Source organism: Mercenaria mercenaria, chromosome 9 (genome assembly GCF_021730395.1).
Source record: "Mercenaria mercenaria strain notata chromosome 9, MADL_Memer_1, whole genome shotgun sequence".
NCBI lineage: Eukaryota > Metazoa > Mollusca > Bivalvia > Venerida > Veneridae > Mercenaria > Mercenaria mercenaria.
Window position 1 is genome coordinate 49,728,244 of NC_069369.1, and position 21,750 is coordinate 49,749,993.

The window sequence follows — 21,750 nt, forward strand, 5'->3', positions numbered from 1 at the left end:
ACGAATATTCATGAATATGAATTCTGTACTAAAAGGTCACTGAACATTATGTGGCTTTTGCCAACAATATATTACAGTCTGCTAACTAGATTATAGCACAGGGTACTCAAAACACTGTGATTGTAAACTAATACTGTTAAAAAGTAAAAAAAAAAACAACACAGTCAACATGTAAGCTTAAAGAGCTTTGCATTCAAATGATTTAAACTGCCAACTGTTTGGCCAAAAAATGACCAGAGGTGACCAAAAACTGACGATGTGTATTTGGCAGGAGGATCCCCGATTTCAACAGTTTACTCATTGCTCAACATGTTATTTATGTAGGCAGGTTTCGGATGTCGTAAAATGGGAATTCCCATATGTTGAAATCAAATATTAATTATATAAATTTGATTATGAAGTCAGTCACATTTCAAACCCAGAAAATTATAAAAAGCATTTTATTAATGGTAAACCAACATCAAATATCGGCCCTATTGCTTATCAAATCAATGTCGTGAAAATATTTATCTACTGTTGAGGGTGGGGTCAGAGGTGTGGGATTCCTATGTCCGACTTGTCCGACTCTGGACTTTTTGCCGGCTGACAAGTGCATTTTTTCATTCCGTTTGTAGCATTTATTTTTTAACATTGTTTCATACCTTTTCTATTTTCAGTCCCCAGATTATATTAGCCAGGTAAATGGAAATCAAGCGGTAGCTATAAAAGAGTCTTTGTCAGAGACTACAGCCGACAAGGACTTGTTTACGCAATGTGTAGAGTAAGTATATGTATGCATATAGAGCTTAGTGTTGGACGTTACGATGATAGCACCTTTTAACATTTTTATGCCCCCCTTTGAAGAAGGTTGGGTATATTGTTTTGCAGATGTTGGTCGGTCGGTAAGTTGGTCGGTCGGTCCGTAGACCCAATTGGTTTCCGGATGATAACTCAAGAACGCTTGGGCCTAGGATCATGAAACTTAATAGGGAGGTTGGTCATTACCAGCAGATGACCCCTATTGATTTTGAGGTCAGTAGGTCAAAGATCAAGGTCACAGTGACCTGAAACAATTAAACGGTTTCCAGATGATAATTCAAGAATGCTTGGGCCTAGGGTCATGAAAAATGATAGGGAGGTTGGTCATGACCAGCAGATGACCCCTGTAGGTTTTGAGGTCAGTAGATCAAAGGTCAAGGTCACAGTGATGCAGAACAGTTTAACCATTTCCAAATGATAACTTGAGAACAATTGTGCCTAGGATCATGAAACTTAAGAGGGAGGTTGATCATGACCAGCAGATGACCTCTATTGATTTTGAGGTCAGTAGGTCAAAGGTCAAGGTCACAGTGACCTGGAACAGTTAAACTGTTTTGGGACAATAACTTGAGAACACTTGGACCAAGGGTCATGAGTGTTGATAGGGAAGTTGATCATGACCATCAGATAACCCCTATTGATTTTGAGGTCAGTAGGTCAAAGGTCAAGGTCACAGTGAACCCGAAACAGTTAAACTGTTTCTGGATGATAACTTGAGAATGCTTTTGCCTAGGATCACGAAACTTAATAGGGAGGTAGATCATAATTAACAGATGACCCCTATTCATTTTGAGGTCAGTAGGTCAAAGGTCAAGGTCACAGTGACCTGGAACAGTGAAACCATTTCCGGACGATAATTTGAGAACGCCTTGGCCTAGGATCATGAAAGTTGATAGGGAGGTTGGTCATGACCAGCAGATGACCCCTATTGATTTTGAGGTCAGTAGGTCAAAGGTCAAGGTCACAGTGACCCGGAACAGTAAAACCGTTTCCGAATGATAACTTGAGAATGCTTGGGCGTAAAATCATGAAACAATAGGGATGTTGATCTTGACCAGCAGATGACCCTTATTGATTTTGAGATCAGTAGGTCAAAGGTCAAGGTCACATTGACCCAGAACAGTATAACTTATTTTGCCAGGTAACTAGAGAATGCTTTGGTCTTAGATCACATTTGATAAGGAGTTTACTTAAGATTGGTAAATGGCGCATAATTATTGATTTGAGGTCAGTATGTCAAACGTACAGTGCACAGTGACCATGTAATGTCTGTTCCTTGTGCAATTACTGAATGCATCAATGGGGGCATTTCGTGTTCTATGAGCTCTTGTTTTGCATGATCTCTGGGATTATAGAACTGTCTTGTAAGTGTAGCGCTCGCTTGGAGTGCAGATCATGGGTTCATTTCCTGGCCTGTCAGATCAAAGAAGTGAAAAATGGTACAAGTATCTTCCTCGCTTGACACTCAGCATTATGAGGATAGTGCAAGGATTTGTTAGCCCAGTGTCAGTTTAATGTGACTTGGTAGAGTATTGTGTCACGTGTCTGTGGCATGATACTCCAGTGAGGCATGTCTGTGGCATGATACTCCAGTGAGGCAGCACTAATAAAGTTGGGCTTTGCACTTACTGCTACAAGCAGACATCATCTTTTCTATGACTGAAAACTTGTTGAAAAAATGCAAAACCTAAGACACCCACACACTCTGGGACTATGAAAACATGGATCATTATACACCACGAGTCCACGGTCGAGGTTTCCAGTTGCTTCTGACCCTTTCTTGTAAACTACTTATTAATAAATATCAATGTTTCCTGTTTCTAGCAAAAAACAACATGTTTTGCTTGCGCTAATTAGTTATATTGATTAATGGATTTAAGGCTATTAAACCATAATTAAAATTGAAGACAACTTCAGTCCTAAGAAAAAAATATGGTGTTAGGTGCTTCTTTTTAGCAACTAAGGCACTTGGTTGCCATGTCACCTAAATAGGCTGTAGAAAGGCCTGACACCTCTAAATTATGACACTATCACTTTAGGACTTGAGTCTTTCAGATAGGACCAGAGTTCTTGTCACTGACCAGGTGAAGGACTGAAAGGCTCCGACTATGTCTACACTTCAGTTTTCTTATTTCAGAATTTCTTTATTAATTCTCCAGTGAAAGATTTAATTATACATGAAGTTCGTGTTTCAAAGTAAAATTTTCACAGATTTATTTTTATACGCCCGTTTGAAAAACGGGACATATTATGGGAACGCCCCTGGCGGGCGGGCGGGCGGGCAGGCGGCGTCCACAGACTTTGTCCGGAGCATATCTTCTACATGCATGAAGGGATTTTGATGAAACTTGGCACAGTTGTTCACCATCATGAGACGGAGTGTCATGCGCAGAACCAGGTCCCTAGGTCTAGGTCAAGGTCACACTTAGAGGTCAAAGTCAATTCAAGAATGTCTTTGTCCGAGCATATCTTCTTCATGCATAAGGGATTTTTCATGAAAGTTGGCACAATGTTCATCATCATGAGAAGGAGTGTTATGCGCAAGAACCAGGTCCCTAGGTCTAAGGTCAAGGTCACACATAGAGGTCAAAGGATACAAGAATGAAAACTTTGTCCGGAGCATTTCTTCTTCATGCATAGAGGGATTTTGATATAACTTGGCCCAAATGTTCACCACCATGAGGCGGAGTGTCATGCGCAAGAACCAGGTCCCTAGGTCTAAGGTCAAGGTCACACTTAGAGGCCAAAGGTCAGATACAAGAATGACATTGTCCGAAGCATTTCTTCATGCATGGAGGGATTTTGATGTATCTTGACACCATTATACACCATCATGAGACGAAGTGTCATACGCATTCCTTCTTTAGAATTACTTCCCTTTGTTGTTACTATAAATAGCTTATATTGTAACTTTTTCATTACTAGTTGTAGGGAAAAATCAAGACCACTTTTCTGTAGTACAACATGCATGCTACATCCAATTTTGAGGTGTATTTTGACCAGTCTCTACCTGGTAAAGATTTTTATGAGGACTAATAATTTTTTTTTTTATTTTTTTTTTTTAAGATTAACTTCCCTTAGTTGTTACTATAAATAACTTATATTGTAACTTTTTTATTATTGACCGTAGGGAAAAACCAAGACCACTTTTCTGTGGTACAACATAGATGTTACTTTCCAATTTTAGGTGTATTTTAAGGTATCTCTACCTGGTAAGGAATTTTTTTGTGGACTTAGAAAAACGAAACACTTACAGTTATTACTATACAACCACAAAATTAAAATTCCATTTGCAAATACAGGTGCTAGAGTAAAGAAATTTGCTGTGATGGGCGTATATTGTGACATTCTTGCACTCTTGTTTTGTCTAAAATTAATCTTATGAGATATTGAAATAAAAGGATTTCAGTCAGTCTACCAGGTTTGAGCGTTGCTGGGGATGGGGGATAATTTTTCCACCTTGAAAGACAGTCACACCAGTACCGATTTTTGGGCTGAATTAAATGAGTAGTAACAACTATCCAGAATGCATCTCTATTCTGTTCACCCTCATAGTGATGAATATCTTTTTAAACACTCCATTACTTGATCAAATACCATAAATGTTTGGATAAGAGCTCCCACCCTTTCTCCTTCAGTCATTAACCAAATTTGAATTTAATCTAGATGATTCTGAAAGATTTTTCAAATGGAATACCTACAGATCAGAGTTTGAAGTATCTTTCAAATAGAATTTGTATTGAGAAAAACCAAGAAAAGATTTTGGTAACCTCTGCCTTTGGTGTGGCTCTTATTTCAGTATGTATACGGTACCTTTTATTGTAACCAATACAAGTACCCTACATATGATGATGATTTGTTTAATGATAAATAGTGAAAGTTATTTCTTTTTGTTTACCATTTAATGATTTATAGTTTTATCAGTAATGTTTTCCGATGTTTAGGTGAAAGTGATTCAAGTGTTTGTGAAAAATGAACAGAGGAGTAAATTGTTTTAACCTTGGCCCTGCTTAATTTCTAAAATGGACTGATCCATCATTCAGTTTGGGTAGTACCATTCATTATTCATAGGGGTGTTCGCTGAAAATTTACTGACTGAAAAGCAGACCATGATCAGCATGCGCGGGTGTGCGGGCTGATCTTGGGCTGCACTGGTCGCAAAACACTTACTGCCAGCAGGCTTAAGGTATTGTCTGAAAAATCTATTGAGTAGCCCCCAACTGCAGTCTTACAGACTTCTGCATGTTAACTACTTTAGTTCCATAGACTTGTACATGTTTTAATTACAACATGTAGAAGTCTGTGAGATTGGGGATGAGAGTTACTCATAGTTTAGATTTTCTACAGGACAGTGAAACACTGCTTGCTAATGCATATATAGGCATTAAGGCTGAGATGAGCAAGTGGTCTCAAGAAGTTTTCCTTATATTTACTATGTTTGGATAATTGGTTAAGGTTTTGTATGTAAGCTGGTATCTCAATAACCACTTGTGGGAATGGATTGAAACTTCACACACTTATTCACTGTGATAAACTGACCTACACTGCACAGGTTCCATAACTCTATTTTGCTTTTTTACAAAATTATGCCCCTTTTTCGTCTTAGAAATTTTTGGTTAAGGTTTTGTATGTAAGCTGGTATCTCAGTACTTACTAATGGAATGGATTGAAACTTCACAACTTGTTCACTGTCATGATCTGCATCACTAATCAAGTCCCATAACTCTGCTCTTTATTTTTTTCAAATTATGCCCCTTTTTCGACTTAGAAATTTTTAGTTAAGGTTTTGTATGTAGCTGGTATCTCGTAACCACTTGTGGGAATGGATTGAAACTTCACACACTTATTCACTGTGATAAACTGACCTACATTGCACAGGTTCCATAACTCTATTTTACTTTTTTACAAAAGTATGCCCCTTTTTCGACTTAGAAATTTTTGGTTAAGGTTTTGTATGTAAGCTGGTATCTCAGTACTTAATAATGGGAATGGATTGAAACTTCACATACTTGTTCACTGTCATGATCTGACATGCACTAAGCAAGTCCCATAACTCTACTCTTTTTTTTTCAAAATTATGTCCCTTTTTTTGACTTAGCAGTTTTTGGTTAAGTTTTTGTATGTAAGCTGGTATCTCAGTATCCACAAATTGGAAAGGATTGAAACTTCACACACTTGTTCACTGTCATGATATGACTGATATGATATGTATTAATTCAATTGACAAGGCTGTTGAATAGTCGAGCGTTGCTGTCCTCCGACAGCTCTTGTTTTAACAGAAGTAGTTCAGTTTGGGCTGAAAAGATCAATTTTTCACTGTTGAGCAGTAATTATGATATTGTTTATTGCGATGCTGTCTGCTTATAAACAACTTGAATTAAATTTAATTCCATCAGACATTGCCAGGAATGTTGTACAACTGGTATTGATAGACTCCCAATTTTTTGTGTCCAATTAAAATTGGGATGCAAATTAATTTGAACCATAATCTGCAAGGACAGAAATGACCTTCTTGGCTAAGTGATTAAGGACCTTGACACTTAATCACTTATTCCTAACCATTGTGTGTTCGAGTGTTGCTTGAGTTGTCATGTGATGAAGGCATCCAGCTAATTTGTGGAAGGTCCATGGTTCTACATTAGGGCTTGGTCCATGGCTGAGATAATGCCCAGAGGGGTCCATGGTATCTTCCTCAACCCATTAAACTGGAAAGTTACTATCTGACCAGAAATAGTTTAAACCAGGTAATTGTAAGAAAAAAAAAGACTTTCATCATTTTCTTGATGTAAGAAAAGAAATTTTCCCTTCCCCTCATTGCTGTTTCAAGGCCAAGATCTTGGTAGTGGGCCAAGGAAATTTAGACTTCATTGTAGTAATAGAGGTCAGACATTTTCATAGTATGGTGGAAATATGTATATATATATATGTATTATAGTTATCATAATATTTTGTTCTTTTATCTTACAGATATGTGATAGAGCATTTACAGAAGGAACCTTTTCAAGAATTTTTAGATAGTATTTATTTTAAGCGATATATACAATGGAAATGGCTTGAAAGGTAGGTTATGTCAGTGTTGTATTATTTAGCTTAGTGTGAGTTCTGGCCTTGAAAGACAAGGTATATCCTGGTAGTAGGTCACCCTACCTTCTCCCTTGTGAAAAAGACAAGCTACACATGTGCATTGTGACATCATAATTATGACATCATAAACTACATGCACAGGTTGATAATTTATGATATGTTTGAAAATTTTTTTAGTGGTAGGCAAGAAGAATGATCTTACTCATCAGCCTGTGTAAGATAAGTGTTTTCCCAACCCTCAGGATAATGTGGGTAAGAAACCTTGTTAAGGATTGGTTTTGCATTCTGCGCTGACCCTCTAGTTGGGGGAACCCTGTCTTACACGGGCAGGCATGAAAGATCCATATATTCCTTTATGCATTGTGTTGGTTTGTCTTACATAATTGTTCAACCTGGTATCAATCAGAGTTCAGAAAAACACACTGCGAAGAAACTTTTAATTCAGACTTCCTTCAGTTGACTGTGTATTTTGATCTGTAATAGTTGTAAGGTGGGGTAGAGTGTGTGAATTCTGATCCAGGGATTGTTCTTCCAAATCCTGGTGTGAGGAGATTTTTTCCAAGGTCTCCTCAAACCAAAAATTATTGAAGCAGTCGTGAGTGTACTTGACATAAATATTATCAGATACCAGTTGCATATTCTCAAGCGAGGTCTCCATGGCTCAGTGGTTAAGGTGATTGTCATTTTTGAATCCCTTACCTCTCACCTGTAGGTTCAAGGCTGTCTGGCGTAGTTGCGTTAAAAAGACATCTAGCTAGTTCGAGAAAGACTGGCGCTTCTTGCTTCTGCCTGAAAATCACGCTCGTAGGGGCACTTGGAGTTTCCTCCAATGTAAAAATATCTGAAGGTTTTTGTATGGCCAAAATTGTGTCAGTGTGACTTTAACCTCAATAAAAAGAGGATATTACATGAGTGTCTTTTCATATTGAATTTATTAAACGAGTTGAATAAAATAATAAAATGCGAGGCTGTGCATAAACGAGTTTAATCAATTCATTGTGGAAAAACTCGTAATATTCTTTTTATCACATGTAAGCTTTTGCTGGTGAAACATCGAAATTTCTTATTTCTTTGCCTATAATAGAACAAGTAAATTCGACCAACGTATCCGATACTTAAAAGGACGTCAGTCTCAAAGCTTTATTACACTAGTGTAATACCAAATTTATGTAATGGCTTTATTTCACTCCCACGACGTCAAACATGTGATAAAACCGATTCTCAGCAAAGCAAGTATAGCTGTTAACTTACAAACTGTGAAATAAAAAGCAATGTTGAAAAATACCCAACATAGAGTATTTGTGTGTGTGTTCGGGTTTAACGTCTTTTTCAACAATTTTTCAGTCATATAAACGACGGTGTCTACTTGTAGCAGTGAGCACAATGCCCAACTTTATAGTGCTGCCTCACTGGAATATCACGCCGTAGACACGTGACATGATACCCCACCCAGTCACATTATACTGACACCAGGCTGACCAGTCCTAGCACTATCCCCTTAATGCTGAGCGCCAAGCGAGGAAGCTGCTAGTACTATTTTTTTACGTCTTTGGTATGACGCGGCCGGGAATCGAAACCACGACCTCCCGCACTCGAAGCGGACGCTCTACCACTAGGCTATCGAGGCGGTCATAGAGTATTTGAGAAAGTAGTGCTGTGCACAAGTTTGGTTACAAGTATAAGCATTTCAAATAGTGCTTTATTTGTATATAAGTCGCTTGTGTTTGTGTTCCTAGAGATAAAAAATAAATCAACTTTTTTTTTTATTTCAGCCAACCTGTTACAAAGAATACATTTAGAATGTATAGGGTATTAGGAAAAGGCGGCTTTGGGGAGGTGTGCGCCTGTCAGGTACGGGCGACAGGGAAAATGTACGCTTGTAAGAAATTGGAAAAGAAACGCATCAAGAAACGGAACGGGGAAGCAATGGCGTTGAATGAAAAACAGATACTTCAAAAGATTAATTCTAGATTTGTAGTAAGTTTTTTTTGACATAATTTTGCTGTTGTTCGTCTTTTCTGTTCTTTTTGTTCATCAGGTAAAATCTGAAATAAGTTTTTTCTTGGTAATAAAATTAATGGAGTACTGGTTTTAACCCAATAGTAGATTTTGCTTAATATTTCAATATTTTCAACGGCTTTTTGACTCGGATAGAATTGTCAAGACTGAGTAAATACCTTGGGTGAATATTTTTAAACCAAAAAAATCTGTACTGAACTTTAGTTGTCAAATCACAGACAAACCTGTCAATAAAGACCATCCTTGCAAGAGACAGAAGTGGTCGTTATTGGCAGGTGGTTGTAATTGGCAGGTGGTCTTAATTGGTAGGTTAAGTTTCTTATTCTGTAAATATTAGAATATTGGAACAAAGTGAGCGGTCTTTAAGCCAGGTGGGATCTGTTCAGAGGTGATCTAGTGTCTACTTCTCATTTCTCATTAAGTAGAGGACAGGTCACATGGTCAGTCCCAATTATACGAGGAAAGTCAATTGTCTCAGGCTGTTAATTTCATACTGGAACAAGTTCGGACTGGCACAGAATCTGGGATCACAGATTAGGTTAATTGACCACAATTACGTAAATGAAATAATGTTGACATAAAATGTTGTTCATCCCATATCAAGCCAACTTCCAGTTTCTCTTGCAGTGAAATACTGTTTGCTTTAACATTGATGGCCCTAGGGCAGACATGAGAAGTAAAGTTTGGTCACCATTGTTTTTTTTTTTGTATTACCTATATTTGGAGTGCGCAAAAACTCGAGCATATTTCTGATTCTCTTACTTTTGTGATCACTGTTTCACTGTACAGTCAAACTTCGTTCACCCGAACTCAGATAATTCGAGTGACGCCCTTCGCTTGAACTCATTTCCGGTCCCGGCAAAATCCCAATATATAACATAATCTTTGATGGCTCTAACTACCGATAACTAACAAATTGTGCTGGTCCCGTTGAGTTCAAGAGAACGAGGTTTGACTCTATTTATATTTTGCTCATCAGTAGCTTCTTTCTTGAACAAATAGATAATAAATAAATAAATAAATACACTTGAATTTCAGGTTAGTTTAGCCTATGCATTTGAAAGCAAGGATGCTCTGTGTTTAGTGTTGACTATAATGAACGGTGGAGATCTCAAGTTTCATATTCACAATATGGGCAATCCAGGGTTTGAGGAGGAGAGAGCCATATTTTATGCAGCTGAAATTACATTGGGACTTGAAAACTTACATAGTGAAAGAATTGTATATAGGTAAGCTACGGCATATGGAAACATAAATGATGCCATGAATTAACAGCGCACTGAGGCTTTTTATATGCCCGTCTCTGAAAGAGCAGGGCGTATTATGTGAACACCTGTGGCAGCAGGCGGTCGGCATCCAAAAGCATGTCCGCTCTCTAAGTCGAACAGTTTTCATCCGATGTTCACCAGATTTGCTGACAATGTTTGTGGGCATAATATCTCAGCCAAGTTCGATAACGACCCAAAGCACCCCAGGCACACTTGGATTTTGGCCCTTGAATTACTCGAAAAACTGCCAATTAAGCCTTGTCTGCTCTCTAAGTTTTCATCCGATCTTCATATTGACCGGTGGTCTAGTGGTAACACACTTGACTGTCAATCCAGAGGTCCGGGGTTCGAATCCCGGTCTAGACACTGGAAATTTCTGAGATGCTCGAGTGTCTCCAACATAACTTAGAGGCCTGTACTGGTTCTTCCCAGGAAAGACGGCTTTGCGTGTATCGGTGCTATACACCGGGCACGTTAAAGAACCAGACTGTCTATTCGCAAAGAGCTAGGCTAAGTTAGCTGGACAAGTCTGTATCTGAGAAGGATTTCTCTCTATTTGTTCTGGGTTTTTTATCTTACTCTGTCCCTCTAGTCAGATCGCTCTGTGTCTGTACTAGTAGAGAATTTCGCACCCTGTGTAGCTGCGTTTGCTATATGTAAAGTGCCTTTGAACTTGTTTATCATGAAAAGGGCGCTGTATAAATCTGGCATAATAATAATAATAATAATAATAATTGAAAATCAGGATGTACATGAAAAAAAAAATTGGGAATTTTAATGACCATGTTGAGGTGTTGGGGGTGGGGGGTGAATTTGTTCTTAGGTGATTTTGTCCATATTCCATAGGTTAGGGTTAAAAAAATCAATAACCTGCATTTCATCTATAAAAAGAACATTTTATTATGTTTTTACCATGAATTTTGTCTTGTAATTTCACACTGAAAAATATGAAATATGTATATTTCACTGGTACAGTACTACAAAACAGGTTAAATATATTTAAAAGCATTGTAAAGACATGAAATGAAAAGAAAACATGTTTGTTTTCCATACATTTTGCACTTGCAGACACCACATCTGACTTTTTCATTCCGGGCTTCATGACTTGAAAATACTGAATCTGGTGTTGTACAGATATTTTAGTCTTATGCTTAACAAACTTATCTTCTTTGTATTGGTTCAAACTGGTTGGTTCTCAAACTGTTCAGGATAAATGTCATAGCTGGTAGTTGCCAGAGATAGATTAGGATAAATGTTACAGCTTGTAGCTGCTTGAGATAAATTAGTATAGATGTCTTAATTGGTAGCTGTCTGAGATAGATTAGGATAAATGTCATAGCTGGTAGCTATCTAAGATAGGTTAGGATAAATGTCATTGCTTGTAGCTACCTGAGATAGGTTAGGATAAATGTCATTGCTTGTAGCTACCTGATATAGGTTAGAATAAATGTCATTGCTTGCAGCTACCTGATATAGGTTAGGATAAATGTCATTGCTTGTAGCTACCTGAGATAGGTTAGGACAAATGTCATGGCTAGTAGCTACCTGAGATAGGTTAGGATAAATGTCATTGCTTGTAGCTACCTGAGATAGATTAGGATAAATGTCATAGCTGGTAGCTATCTAAGATAGGTTAGGATAAATGTCATTGCTTGTAGCTACCTGAGATAGGTTAGGATAAATGTCATTGCTTGTAGCTACCTGAGATAGGTTAGGATTTATAAGTGTCAGAGCTGATGGCTGCCTAACATAGATTTAATAATTCTTTTAATGAGGCTATAATTTTTTTTCATCTAAATTTCAGAGATTTGAAGCCTGAAAATATTCTTCTGGATGATAATGGTGAGTTTTATAATTATCTCATGTGAGGAGGTGCCACCAAGGCAGAGTGTTTTAGGTTGGTGATTCCCCTCACCTTGTTGGATTAGAGCCTTGTTAATGCTACCATTTATGGGTGTTGAAGGTTGTACTTTCGACCTAGATATCCACGCATGCCTGATGTGATATCTGGAAGGTCTTCATCTATTACTCGTCTGGAAAAGTTGCCATACAACCGAAATTGCATTGCCATTAGTTAAAATCCTACAAAAACAAACAGACCAACATAGCATATATGCATGTTTGACGCAATGGTAGTTCTCATTAATTATTTAAAGGTCTGTGTATTTGTACTTTGAGCATTTTGCAGGATTATTATATAACTCTCTATGGGGAAATTTGTTAATTTCTCTATATGACCTTTATAAAGCATTACACTAATTGTTGGCAGGCATGTTATAATGAGGGAAATTACATAGCTATGCTGCAGTTGAGCTGTGTGCTGCTAATGAAGTAAAATTGAAAGCTAAATTGAAGGTTATTAATAAACATATAAATTCACTGCAATTTGCGTAGTTGCATTTTATTGCCAATAATTTCATTGATTGAAAGGTCTATATTCATCTGAAAAGGAAATCTAATACATATTATTATAGTGATAAAATTTTGTCTCGATTTTTAGGCATTAAATTTATATACCGTTAGTTTGTTTCCTTATTGGTTTTGAGGCTTATGAAGAAGTGTTTTATCAGCTTTGTTCTATCAGAGGGAAAAATTGCAACTGTTTAACCCTTAGCTTGCTGGCGGCAAGTGATTCTGCCTTTGTGACCAGTGCCGACCAAGATCAGCCTGCACATCCATGCAGTCTGATCATGGTCTGCACTGTTCGCTATTCAGTCAGTAAATTTTCAGTGAACACCCCTTCAAATAATAAATGGTATTGCCCAAATTGAATGATGGACCAGTCCATTTTAGAAATTTAGCAGGTTAAAGGTTAATCAAGACATTTAAAAGTGATTTCAGAAGATAAACATGTCCTCAGCACTGACCAGAACTGAGAGTGCCAGTTGATAAATCTGAGGTTGGAAAGTTGTTTGACTCAGTTAAAAATGTTTGTTCTGTAACTTTGCAGCCTATGTTTGGACACATATTTCAGATGAAAAATTGATAATATTGATGTTTACCTGTATGAAACTATTGTATTTATTTATTTAATTATTTATTACAGGTCATGTACGAATATCAGACCTAGGCTTAGCTGTTGAAATCCCCGAGGGAGAATCAATCAAAGGTCGAGTTGGCACTGTAGGCTATATGGGTAGGTAAACCGTGAAATAAATAAGAAATAATACATAGCAGAAATATGTTTTAATATGTTTGAACACAGCAAAGAGGTTATATGCAGGCAGAATAATTTCATGAGGGCAAGGGTCGAGTGAATTACTTTGTACTGCATATAATCAATTTGGAATGTTTAAATATATTAAAACATGGTTCTGCTATATTTAGTTTTGATTCTAATAGGTTTTTTATTAGCTCACCTGAGCACGAAGTGCTGATTGTGGGGTATTGTGATCACGCTGTCCGTCGTCCATGTGTCAAGTCGTTCGTCATCAACATTTGTGTTTAACCGACATCTCCTCCAAAACCACTGAATGGATTTTGATGAAACTTGGCCATGATGTTCCTTGGGTGGTCCTCTACCAAAGTTGTTCAAACGGTTCAGCGTGGTTGCATATAGGGGCTGCCAGAGCTAAAAATAGAAAGAACTTCAAACGACATCTCCTCCTAAACGGATGGTCTGATTTTGAAATAATTTCACACAAATGGTCCTACCTTCTACCAAGATTATGCTACCTTCTACCAAGATTGTTCAAATTATACCGATTCGTCAAAAAACATGGCCGCCAGAGGGTGTGGTCACTTTTCCCTATATGTATATAGAGGAAACTTTAAAAATCTTCTTGTATGAAACTGCTTGTCCGATTTTAGAATAATTTTACACAAATGGTCCTTGTGTGACCCTCTACCAAGATTGTTCAAATTATTTTGATTCGTCAAAAAACATGGCTGCCAGAGGGCGTGGTCACTTTTCCCTATATGTATATAGTGGAAACTTTAAAAATCTTCTTGTGTGAAACTGCTGGCCCGATTTTAGAATAATTTTACACAAATGGTCCTTGTGTGACCCTCTACCAAGATTGTTCAAATTATTTTGATTTGTCAAAAAACATGGCTGCCAGAGGGCGTGGTCACTTTTCCCTATATGTATATAGTGGAAACTTTAAAAATCTTCTTGTGTGAAACTGCTGGCCCGATTTTAGAATAATTTTACACAAATGGTCCTTGTGTGACCCTCTACCAAGATTGTTCAAATTATTTCGATTCGTCAAAAAACATGGCCGCCAGAGGGCGTGGTCACTTTTCCCTATATGTATATAGTTGAAATTTTAAAAATCTTCTTGTGTGAAACTGCTGGCCCGATTTTAAAATAATTTTACACAAATGGTTCTTGTGTGACCCTCTATCAAGATTGTTCAAATTTATCGATTCGTCAAAAAACATGGCTGCCAGGGGGTGTGGTCACTTTTCTTCTCTGAATCATAATAGTTAGAGCCTTGATATTTGGCATGTGATATCAGATTTGTAATGTCTACCATAATTGTTCAAATTATTGCCCTAGGTTCAAAAGTGTGTGTGACATGTATATAATATTGGCTAACATAGAAGAAACTTAACTCTGTACTTATACAAACACACTTGAAGCCTTGTACACAGGTGAGCGCTTTAGGGTAAATGACCCTCTTGTGTTGAAATGTGAGTGAAATAGAGAAGGGCTATTTCTTGGTGCATGTATGACGCAAATGTGACGTCAGTGTGACTGTGTGTTAATGATACTTAAACATGATGAAGAATTTATATGTCCTGCAAAATAATACAGGAGTGAGAAGATATTTAGTGAATTATTCTGCATGTTTAATAGTGGATTGAAAAGATGTGAATTAAGTGCAACACCATTCTGCTATATTGTTTTGAAATGAAATGTCTTTTATATAAGACAGTAAATTAAATTTAATAGTGCTATTTCGCCAGCCCTGTTTAGCACCAAATAAGGTAGGTGTGACGTCAGTATTGTTTCTTGTTTTTAATGAAAATAAAAACGATTTTTTATATTAGAATTGAATTAAAAGCATAAGACATCTGGCCTTATCCATAGAGAAATCAAAGGCAAGAAAAAGATGTTGAAGTAATAAAGATAGTGAATTAATGGAATTGTATTTTCCTTAGTGTCACTTTTGTTTTTTCTTGAGTTGCATAGTTTAAGTAAGGTTTCTCACTGAATTAGAACTTTTGAAAAGTACTGTGATTGCTTCTGTGTATTTTTTTTCAGCCCCAGAAGTAGTAAAGAATGAGAAATATACATTAAGTCCAGACTTTTGGGGTCTGGGGTGCCTCATTTATGAAATGATCGAAGGAAAGGTAAGCATATACTCGGGTGACACTGTGAAGTAATTTTAAAAATGGCACTTTCTCAGCTGTTAGGGCTAGAAAGTCAGAATATTTAGAAAGCTGTTTGCATGATTTTAAACTCAGCAAATTTTTAAATGCAAAAATGGACAGTTCTTATATTTCAATAAATATTTGAAGTGCTTAAGTGTATTAAGGTTATTGAACACACTTCAGAAACATTGAATTTCTTTAACCTTTATCTTGCTGGCAGCAAGTGATTCTGCCTTTGTGACCAGTGCAGACCAAGATCAGCCTGATCATGGTCTGCACTGTTTGCTATTCAGCCAATAAATTTCCAGTTAATACCCCTTTGAATATTAATGGTACTGCCCAAATTTTAGAAATTTAGCAGGGTAAAGGTTAATTTCATCGATTGCTGCATCCTTGAAGATAAGTTCCAATCTAGTAATTGGGAGTTCAGAGAATTTGCATCAACAATTTGTTTCAGGCCCCGTTTCGAGCGCGGAAAGAGAAAGTAAAGCGAGAAGAAGTAGATAGACGGGTAAAAGAAGATAGTGAAACTTACTCAGCTAAATTCTCAGAGGACTGCCGGTCTATATGTTCACAGGTTAGTAGGTTATATGTGTTTGCAGTTTGTTAACAGGTCAGTATGTTCATATGTTCAAAGCATGTCACAGGTCATTGACAGATATATGTTCATAGGTCAGTCATAGCTGTTGAGTAGTGACTATATGTTCACAGGTCAGTCGTGACTTAAAATTTATGTTCAGATATTATTGGTTGCTGTATGCTCACAGGTTAGTAGTGACTATGTTTTTACTGGTCAGTAGTGATGGAATGTTCACATGTCAGCAGTGACAATATATAATAGTGATATTATCTATTAATAAGTACTTTGGTTTAAAAAGAAAATTTGTTCTTGAGACATCGGAAGTCTTGAGAACACAGGCATATAAACAGTAAGTAAAGTGGTAGAGTATTCCCATTCTGTCCTGAAATATTGATCCTTCCACGGCAAACACTCCGACATCTTTACCTAATATATATATATATATGTATATGTATGTAGCTTCAATGAAAAGTGCAGAAATATTGTCTCTCTGTATTTGATATGCAGTTTTAAGGACCAAATCTACTGTGTGAAACAAAATTTAGTGAAGATTTGTTTTTTTTTTCAGCTGTTAGAAAAAGATCCCAAAAAGCGGCTAGGCTGTATTGAAAATGGTGCTAGAGAGGTGAAGAAACACTTATTTTTCAAAAATATCAATTTTAAACGGTTACAAGCCGGCATGTGCGAGCCACCGTTTATGCCAGATGTGAGTATTAGTTCCATTTTTTTTAAAGGAAAGTTTGCTTTGATTAGTTGCTTTTATAAAACCAGTGATGCTTGTAGTGTATATATGAGCCATGCCATGTGAAAACCAACATAGTGGCTTTGCGACCAGCATGGATCCAGACCAGCCTGCGCATCTGCGCAGTCTGGTCAGGATCCATGCTGTTCGCTATTAGTTTCTCTGATTCCATTAGGCTTTGAAAGCGAACAGCATGGATCCTGACCAGACTGCGCAGATGCGCAGGCTGGTCTGGATCCATGCTGGTCGCAAACCCACTATGTTGGTTTCTCATGGCACGGCTCATATGCTGAAAAAAAAATGCAATGCACTTGATACAGAGATCAAATTGCTGAGATCAGGTGGTAGAACAGAATACTGTTAATTGATAAGTCAAGAATTAGATTCTTGGGTGAGGCAGCAGTTCTTGGCGATCATTTACAGAAGAAAATATGTCAGTTCTTTGCTTCTACACCTGGGGCCTCCGTGGCCGAGTGGTTAGAGTCGTTGACTTCAAACCATTTGCCCCTCATCGATGTGGGTTCGAAACCTCATTTGGGGCGTAGAATTCTTCACGTGAGGAAGCCATCCAGCTGGCTTACGGAAGGTCGGTGGTTCTACCCAGGTGCCCGCTCGTGATGAAATAGTGCACGGAGGGGCACCTGGGGTCTTCCTCCACCATTAAAGCTGGAAAGTCGCCATATGACCTAAAATTGTGTCGGTGCGACGTTAAACCCAACAAAATAAATAAAATAAATAAATTGCTTCTACACCTATAATTCGTGTTAGATCTGGCACAGGATGATGTTTAAAATACTCCCTTAAAAAGGCATGAAGCCCAGATCAGCTAAACAAAATTCAGATGTCGTGTTTCACATCAGTTCTTTATAGGGATTTGGTTATGATATTATTTAATTTTTTAACCTTTAGCCTGCTGGCGGCAAGTGATTCTGCCTTTGCGACCAGTGCAGACCAAGATCAGCCTGCACATCTGTGCAGTCTGATCATGGTCTGCACTGTTCGCTATTCAGTCAGTAAATTTTCAGTAAACACCCCTTCAAATGATAAATGGTTCTGCCCAAATTGAATGATGGACCAGTCCATTATAGAAATTTAGCAGGCTAAAGGCTAAGGAAGTTACATTTGCTTTGCGATGCAACAGAATGAAAATACCTTTTAGTTCTGATGTGAAAAATAAAAAAAAGTTGCATGGTGTATGATCAAAACATTTAAAGGACAACAATCAATTACATTTTTCACATTCCTTATCTTCTGTTAGAGATTTTTTTAAGAAATAAAAAGACTTGTTAAGATAGAAAAGTCAAATTTTAAGAATGCCTCCATTGAAAATCTAAAATCTAGATAAAAGAACATAAATAAGTGTAACAGATCGTTCGTTTGGTCAAATTCATTACTTGACCAAAATCAGATTTACCACTTCTAAATAATGAACATGATTCCGAATGAAATAACAGTTTTTAATTCAACAGCTCTTGTTATACACATTTGTTAACCTTTAGTCTGCTGGTGGCAAATGATTCTGCCGTTGTGACCAAGACCAGGCTGATCTTGGTCTGCACTGTTCGCTATTCAGCTAGTAAATTTTCAATGAACACCCCTTTGAATAATAAATGGTAGAACAAATGATCAGTCCATTTTAGAAATTTAGCAGGGTAATGGTTAAAGGAAATTTGGAATACATGGTTACAGTAATTACTATATTATAAGATAAACAGCCTGTCAGAAAAGGATTTTATAAAAAATCAGTTTGTAGCTGATGCATCCACTTCCTGATATATCAAAATTTAGTCAGAACTCTCTGAAAATATTCTCAAATTATCTTTGATTGCAGCCCAGGGCAGTGTATTGTAAAGATGTGCTTGATATAGAACAATTTTCCACTGTAAAAGGAGTGAACCTTGATCCTAGCGATGACACCTTCTACAGCAAATTTAATTCAGGGAGCGTCTCAATACCTTGGCAGAACGAGGTAAGCAAACCAAATGGAACGTCAAAATGAGGTAAAAATATTAAAGATGGAATGGCCTCAGTACGTCTTCAGAATGAGGTAAAAATAAATACATGAAAGAATTTTATAAGAGTTGAAAAATATTAATGAAGGGTGTGGCAATATTAAGATAGAATGAGGTAAGAATCAGAATGAAATAAGAAACGGGGCCTGTTCTGCCATTAGCCAATGGCTAATAAAATGCCACTTTGGCTACTCATTTTTCCAATTGGCTACAAATTTGATGGTCCGTTTTGCAATTTTAAACATACTTTTGTATGATTTTAACAGCTTTTACTTTATTTGGCTACAGCCAATTATTGGCCAAGGCGGGCCCTGAAGAAACATATTGAAGATAGGGTAACTACCGTGGCATAATGGGAAAGAAACAGTAAGGGAATGGGTCTAGGTTGAGGAATGAAATGTTATTGAAGGTAAGGCACATTACCCCTGAACAAGAGATAGGAGAAAACTAAGGCAGTCTTGGTTCCTCATCAGAAAAAGGATAGAGGGTCTTAGCTTAGTATAATTTGTCAAGGGATTTCTTACACTGTTTTCAGTAGATTGTATTTGATATTTTGTGAAGTATCAGAAACCATAAACAAAGTGAGAATAAAGACATAAAGTTTGGGAAAATCCTTGTTTTGTTTCATTTACATTTGTTGGTCTGTTTTGTTTCAGATGATTGAGACGGAATGTTTCAATGAGTTGAATGTGTTCGGTGAAAATGGTGAGCCAACGCCAGATTTAGTAGAGGGCACTCCGCCCCCACCTCCAAGTAGAAACTTCTTAGATAGATTATTTAGACGTAGAGTAAGTAACATTTCTTTTCTCCTTAGGCCAGTTCAGTAGGAATCCCTTATCCACAGAGGGTTTGTGAAGTAATTTTCTAAAAGTGCACTTTAGATGAATTTTACAGGGAATGGTGTTTGCTTGGAGGTTGATATCTTACTGATGTAGTATTGTTGAACTTGCCTGTATCTTCCCTTAACATTTACTTCTAAATAATTGTTTGTCAGTGGTATTGGTAATGTAATGCAAACAGAATTCAAAGCATGAAATGCTGGCTCGTAATTTTATTTGTAACAAGCTCAGTATCGTATTTTTGTGTTCTTTAATAGAGCAAAATGAGCTTTATTTCAATATTTTGTATTTGATAAATTATTGTACCCCCCGACAACAAAGTTGTAAGGGGGGGTATACTGGTTTCAGGTTGTCTGTCTGTCCGTCTGTCTGTCTGTAGACACAATCTTGTGCGCACCATCTCTCCTCATCCCCTTGACACAATTTAATGAAACTTCACACAAGTGATCAGTAACAACAGTAGTTGTGCATGGGGCATGTTAGGTTCTTTCAGAAAAAAAACTTGCAGAGTTATGGGACTTCGTTCTTTGTTACTATTATATATACATGGACACAATCTTGTGCGCACCATCTCTCCTCATCCACTTGACACAATTTAATGAAACTTCACACAAGTGATCAGTACCAACAGTAGTTGTGCATGGGGCATGTTAGGTTCTTTCAGAAAATAAATTTGCAGAGTTATGGGACTTTGTTTTTTGTTACTATACTATATACATAGACACAATCTTGTGCACACCATCTCTCCTCATCCACTTGACACAATTTAATGAAACTTCACATAAGTGATCAGTAACAACAGTAGTTGTGCATGGGGCATGTTAGGTTCTTTCAGAAAATTTTTTTGCAGAGTTACGGGACTTTGTTTTTTGTTACTAAACTATATACATAGACACAATCTTGTGCGCACCATCTCTCCTCATCCCCTTGACACAATTTAATGAAACTTCACACAAGTGATCAGTAACAACAGTAGTTGTGCATGGGGCATGTTAGGTTCTTTCAACGACAAAAATTGCAGAGATATGGGACTTTGTTTCTTGTTAACATACTATGTACATACAGTCTGCATATGCAGTCTTGTGCGTGCCTAATCTTCCGAACCCTTACACACAATTTAATGAAACTTCACACAAGTGATCAGTACCAACCCTAGTTGTGCATGGTGCATGTTACATTCTTTTACATAAATATTCTGCATAGTTATGGGACTTTGTTTTTTGTTACTAAACTGTATACATACAGTCTCTATACATACAGTCAACATAATTATGCAATCTTGTGTGTGTCAGATTGCAATGTACTGTGTCAGTGCATGTGGGGGGTACATTCATCACCTTTAGTGATAGCTCTAGTTTATACTGGGTACTTAAAAAAAATATTCAACAGGTTTGAATGAGTGGTTGAAGCTGATTTTGTCACATTGATTAGCAGAGCAGAAAATTTCTTCACTCATCTCTTGTTAATATGAATTAATCATGAGTTATAGTACATTATAGGTTCCTGTTCTTGTACTTCTTTCTAACTGAAAAAGTGACTTTTTATCGTGAGATTTTTGTCTGTCCGTGAAAAACAATTGAGCAGAGTTAGTCAAGCATATAATTTTAGATCTCAATTGGTATATGCAATTTTGTACATGTATACAGCTTATGTACAAATCTGGAAGTTTCTTCTTAAAATTAGCAAACAGATTATTCATGAGTTTTAATTGACCTGTATAATAAAATTCATGCATGTTCTCTGTGTGTTGATTACACTGCTTGTGTAAAATGCATAAGTTTCAACCGTCGTAACTGTGCGAGTAAAGATTACTAGGTCAAAGAAGAAGGCAGCTGGTACTGTGAAATCATTAATATTTGTGGGGGACTAATTTTCGTGGATTTCGTGGTTGAGTCAATCTAAGAAATCTAATCCCAACGAACAAGTAAAATTCCCATTCAGTTTATGTTCAAAAGTTGAAATCCACGAATTCACATCCCCACGAAATTGCCGTTTTGACCAAAACCAAGAAATTTCATGCCCATGAAATTAAATGATTTCACAGTAAATATTATGTATCAGTTTTGGAAACGTAGAAAACCCACATGTA

At 37.1% G+C, this 21,750-nt stretch overlaps 1 protein-coding gene across 1 annotated transcript in view; it reads left to right on the plus strand.

Moving 5' to 3' along the window:
* Positions 1–717: 717 nt before the first annotated feature.
* Positions 718–21,750, plus strand: part of LOC123547084 (G protein-coupled receptor kinase 5-like) — a 35,235-nt gene continuing 14,202 nt past the window's right edge. The window contains exons 1-11 of the mRNA XM_053551373.1: positions 718–760; positions 6,766–6,858; positions 8,655–8,859; positions 9,940–10,130; positions 11,974–12,011; positions 13,216–13,305; positions 15,379–15,467; positions 15,946–16,065; positions 16,637–16,774; positions 18,642–18,779; positions 19,479–19,610. Coding sequence (XP_053407348.1) covers positions 8,683–8,859; positions 9,940–10,130; positions 11,974–12,011; positions 13,216–13,305; positions 15,379–15,467; positions 15,946–16,065; positions 16,637–16,774; positions 18,642–18,779; positions 19,479–19,610 — 1,113 coding nt within the window. The 5' untranslated portion in view covers positions 718–760; positions 6,766–6,858; positions 8,655–8,682. The remainder of the gene's footprint in view (positions 761–6,765; positions 6,859–8,654; positions 8,860–9,939; positions 10,131–11,973; positions 12,012–13,215; positions 13,306–15,378; positions 15,468–15,945; positions 16,066–16,636; positions 16,775–18,641; positions 18,780–19,478; positions 19,611–21,750) is intronic.